Source organism: Trypanosoma theileri (genome assembly GCF_002087225.1).
Source record: "Trypanosoma theileri isolate Edinburgh chromosome Unknown TM35_Tth_9_V1, whole genome shotgun sequence".
Lineage (NCBI taxonomy): Eukaryota > Euglenozoa > Kinetoplastea > Trypanosomatida > Trypanosomatidae > Trypanosoma > Trypanosoma theileri.
Window position 1 is genome coordinate 620316 of NW_021639851.1, and position 5156 is coordinate 625471.

The following is a 5156-nucleotide window of genomic DNA, read 5'->3' on the forward strand; positions in this document are numbered from 1 at the left end:
TTTTTTTTTTTTTTTTTTTCTTTTGCTTTTTGAATGTGATAAAGACACCTCTTCACCAAATGCCGTGAAAAATACAGAAAAAATCATCAAGACGAGAGAGAAAGAAAAAGAAAGAAAAGAGAAATTCATAAAATTCCATTATCCCACAAAGAGAATCTCTACAGAGAGAAAAAAACGTATAGGAAAGAACACGGGAAAAGAAAGAAAAAAAAGAAAATTCCAAACTATGTTCGCCATCCAGAACTCATCAATAAAAAAAGAAAGAAAGAGATTCGATTTCTTTCATATTCGTTTTTTTCTTTTTTTTTTTTTTTTAAAAAAGTTTCTCATGTGGTAATGCGCTTCAGTTTTCATATGATGCCATCGCTTCCACACCGCAATTCTTTTATATACTTCAAACAAAAAAAACAAAGAAACAAACCGGAAAATAAAAATAAAAAAAGAAGGCTTCATCCACATGACTCCAACGAAAGAAATCCGCATAAGGACTCAAGGGAGGAGATAAGTAATATTCCTACTGCCATCAGTACAGCAAAAGAAAAAAAAAAAAAACATGCGAAGAAAATGATTTTCACATGACATTAATAAAATAAATAAAAAAAAACAAAACATGGAGAAAGATATATATATATAAACTGGAAGTGGAAATGATTTTGTTGGGGTTTTAATAATATTACAAAGAACAGATGTCCAGATCATCTTTTTTTTTACTTCTTTGTTTGTTTCGAATGTGTGAAGAGAGAAATCCTCAAATGTGCCACGCCAAACAAAAACAAAAAGAAAAAAAAAGAAAGAAAATCCACCAACGTCTACAGAAAGAAGAAGGAGAAAAAAAAAAGGGAAAATAGAGAAATATGTAATGAAGTAGAAGAACAACAATACCACGTCATGGCGGGAGGTTTGGGCTCGACTACATAATAAAAAGCTTCTCTAAATAATTGTGAATGGGGGAAACAAAAAAAAGCAACAAACATAAAGAACGGATTTTTTGTTTTTTTCCTTGTGAAAGTACAATAAATAGCAACAAAATAAAAAAGAAAAAGAAAGAGGCATACCAATACAAGGAGTACGGAAAGAGAGAGAAAAATAAAAAAAAAAAAAGAGAAAGAATGGGTATGAGAAGAGCAGTGAAAGAGAGGGAGAAGATCATTATTATGAGATGAGTGCAGTGCATGATTACATTCACGATGATTTCCCTTCCTGCGTCTACCACTTCTCATTCTCAGTTTTTCTTCCAATATATGTACCCCTCCTCTTTCCTCTCTCCTCTCTCTCTCTCTACAGAAACAAACAAAGACAAACAAACACTTTCTCTTTCTCTCCATTTTTCATATATATATATATATATTTCCCCCATTTCGGTTTTCATTATCCCCTTGTTTTTAAACTAAAAGGGAAGGGAAATAACAATAGCAAATACAGTGACGAAAGAAACGCTGCAAAAAAAAAAAAAAAACAACAACAGCAATTATAACAATGATAACAATAATAATAATAAGAAAGAAACCTCAAATACGTCTACCATTACGACCTACTACTGTCTTTGTGGAGTTTATCTCTGGACGATGGACATATGATATATTATTCCGCACCGGACACACACCCAACGGCTTTGGGAAAGTACCACCGTTCATACGTACAGATATCCCACGTTTATTACTACCTCTTCTTATTTCTTCTGTTTGCGGTGGTTGTGGTTGTTTATGTTTCAATTTGGGATTTTTCTGTTTAGGTTGTTTTTGTGGTGGTTGTGGTTGTTGTTCTTCTTCTTTTTCTTCTTTTTCCTCTTCCTCTTCTTCTTCTTCTTCTTCTTCTTCTTCCTGTTGTTCGTGTGGAGGAGCATTCATAGACTCGGATGGTCTTTGGGTTTGCAAAGCATCTGGGCAATATTCACTCTCCATATCGGTGAGTCTACCGTGATCCATTGTGTTTCTCCTCTCATCCATAATCAAACAAGAAGAAATCATTGGAAGAGCTGTGTCCACATCCGCTACAGTTTCTACAGTTGGAATGATACTTCGTGAAAGTGTCGTAAAGAAAGGATGTTGAAGGGCTTCTTCTGCTGTAAGACGACGTCTTGGTTCATATAATAATAATCGGCTAATAAGATCCAGTCCATCTTCGCCTACAATACCCACAACACCATATCTTCTAAAATAATGAGTTAAATCACTTTTAATTTCATCAAGACCATCATGACTATATGTTAAACCTGTATCATGTGTATTTTGTTCCTCCGCAAGAGCATCCAACAGACCGGAATATTTTTCATAAAGTGGATATTCTTTCATACTAGGGAAATTACGTTCAGTTGGTGCACCCAAACGAGAAAAAATACACTTTAATTGTTCAGTTTCATTCTTTCCTCTAAAAAGTGCATTTCCACTCGCCGTCTCTGCAATAATACAACCTGCACTCCACATATCAGCTGTATAGGCGTAACATGTATTTCCAAGCAATAAATCAGGACTACGATACCATAAAGTGACGGCTTCGTGTTGATATTTCTTTACAGGTATTCCTTCAACACGAGAAAGTCCAAAATCTGTAATCTTAAGAATATACTTTTCTGCCTCACTTTGTATTTTTTCATTTATAATATTATTATCCATTTTGTCATCGGAGTCCGTTTTTCTACTTGATACAGCTTTAAGAACGATATTCTGTGGCTTTAAATCTCGATGAGAGAATTTCCTGGTGTGAAGATAACAAATCCCACGAAGTAAATCCCGCATCCATCGTCTATATTGATGAGGATCTGCAATACGGTTTTTGGGTTGTTTCTTCAGATAACACGATAAGTCCCCGGCCTCACAATACTCTGTTACCATATACACTACATTCTTATCGATTAACACATCATGTAGTTTGACGACATTATTACTTCCTAATGCCGGACCCTCTCCATTTCTTATATCGCCCTGCATGCCTTTCGTAACTTCTCTCAACACCATAATTTCCCGCATGGTGGAGGCGGGCATTCCCTCTTCTTTTGCGGCACACATCGTTCGCTTGAGGGCCACGACTTCACTGTCGCCCTGCGGCTTCACAACAGTGGCGCGGTACACTTCACCGTAGGAGCCTTTTCCAATCACATCCGCTACCGTGTCGAACTCATAGCAGGAGACACGCTTCTTTGTGTTGGTGGATGGAGTTTCCGATGCTAATGCCATTTACTTTTCTTTTTTCTTTTTTCTTTTTTTTAGGAATAATATCTCTTTTCACTAAACCCCAAGAAAAAAAGGGGGATAAAAAAAAATAAAAATAAAAATAAAAATAAAATAACTTTTTAACTATACTTGTTGGTCTTTAGTTGGAAAAGAAAAGAAGAAAAACAAAAAAGGCAAAAATTCATGGTCATCCATAGTAATAAAAAATATTATTATGAATAACAAAAAAAAAAAAAAAAAAAAAAAAAAAGGATCCGTTTGGCATAATCTTATTTTCTTTTTTTTTTTTCTTTGTATATATATATTTTTTTTTATCTGAATTTTTTCTTCTTTCCCCTAGTCGTTGATTCCCCATACATGTAGACTCAAAGAAAGAAAGAAACAAATAAAGAAATACCTTCATTTTCCCTACACAGTTCTTCTTTTTTTCTTTCTTCTTTTCTTCTTTTTTTCTCTTCTTCTTCTCCTAAACTCTCTCTCTCTCTCTCTCTCTCTCTCTCTCTCTCTTTAACCCTCAACAACTTCACCTGGTTGTTTCATACTGTCAAAATCATATGGTTTTCCGTGAATACGTTTAAAGAGATCCAGAATGTTTTCCGCCGCACTTTCAAAGTGTGTGGCTGCATCGTAGCTATTGCTGATGAAGCATTTACTTGTACTTCCATCCTCCACGGGTTCATATAAGTCCGATACGGAAATAAAGGTTTCAATAGTTTCACCAATCACCTTTAAACCGGGTTGGATATCCAATTCAGGGTTTGCCAAGTTTTCTACAGCTGTTCCAATGATAGCGATATAGAAACCTTCTGGGCAGACTTTATTATTAGCACCGAGTTGAAGGATATACATATCATTTCTGCGTTTTAGTTCTTTTTGTGGAATAATGATTTGACAGGAATTGCACTGTACCTTAAGATTTGGAATGGGATGATTCATAATAGCAATACAACGAATTACTTTACCACATGGTTTTACACGGTCTGGAAAATAAGAAGGATCGCCAAGAATAAATTTTGCATAAGCTTTTTGATCTCCACTTTCAATAGATTCAAACACACCTTGATCATTAAAGTTAACTTTACTCACAGGTGTTTGAAGCATATATGTCCCACCGTAAACCGCACAAAGACGAGAAAAGGCTTGTGGTAATTCCCCACTTCCATACAATGGATACACATACGGGGAAGTATCATACATATTAAAAGACTGTTCATACAGTTTACATCGCATCACAGTTTCAATGGCTGGTCGTTGTAAATAATCATCATTTGTGTGAAGTGCCACGGCATGACCAACAAAATCAATTGTATCATTCCCAATTCCGAATTCTTTATATAATTGAGACATGGTCATGGCTCGAAGATTATAATTTTTATGTGTATTTGGTTTTTGAGGATCATACGCACCCATGAATTGAAATAATTTTGCCGCTTTTCTTTTTTCAAAGAATCCCATTAATGGAGACATTAACGCTTCGGCTTCTGTGGCCGGTACTTTTGCAATCTTTCCATCCTTCATCACGAAGGAGTTGTCAATAAGCATAAACTCCATATTATAGCGATCCACCACAGTGGCTCGAAGAATCTTTACCAATTCCCCAGCACACATGAGGACTTTGGGAATGAGATCCACATTATATAAATGACTGCGTCCCAGTGAAGCGGGGGGAGTGCCTTTATTAAACTTTTGATATAACTGCTCAAGATTTAAACTGGCAGACTCACCACCGTAGTAGGGATTGCGGTCCACATGCAACACCTTATAGCCATTCACAGAGAGTAGTCCACTGAGAACACACTCTGTTAAACCTGTACCACAAACAATGGCGTCGTAGGTCTCCTCCATTTGTAAAACTCAAAGGGGAAATGGGAATGATAATATATACAGAATATATATTTTATATTTATATTTGTTTATTTGAGGATATTTGTACTAGTTGTACTCGTATACACTAAAAAAAAAAAAAAAAAAAAAAAAAAAAAAACA

At 35.4% G+C, this 5156-nt stretch overlaps 2 protein-coding genes across 2 annotated transcripts; both read right to left on the reverse strand.

Moving 5' to 3' along the window:
* Window positions 1-1508: 1508 nt before the first annotated feature.
* Window positions 1509-3173, reverse strand: TM35_000093370 (putative protein kinase; the record flags this gene model as incomplete). Its single annotated transcript, XM_029024576.1, has 1 exon — window positions 1509-3173. The coding sequence occupies one exon, from the start codon at window positions 3171-3173 to the stop codon at window positions 1509-1511; it is 1665 nt and encodes a 554-aa protein (XP_028884353.1).
* A 504-nt stretch (window positions 3174-3677) lies between these two features.
* On the reverse strand, window positions 3678-5015 carry TM35_000093380 (RAB GDP dissociation inhibitor alpha; the record flags this gene model as incomplete). The annotated part of the gene is made up of 1 exon (XM_029024577.1): window positions 3678-5015. The coding sequence occupies one exon, from the start codon at window positions 5013-5015 to the stop codon at window positions 3678-3680; it is 1338 nt and encodes a 445-aa protein (XP_028884354.1).
* Between the last annotated feature and the right edge of the window lie 141 nt (window positions 5016-5156).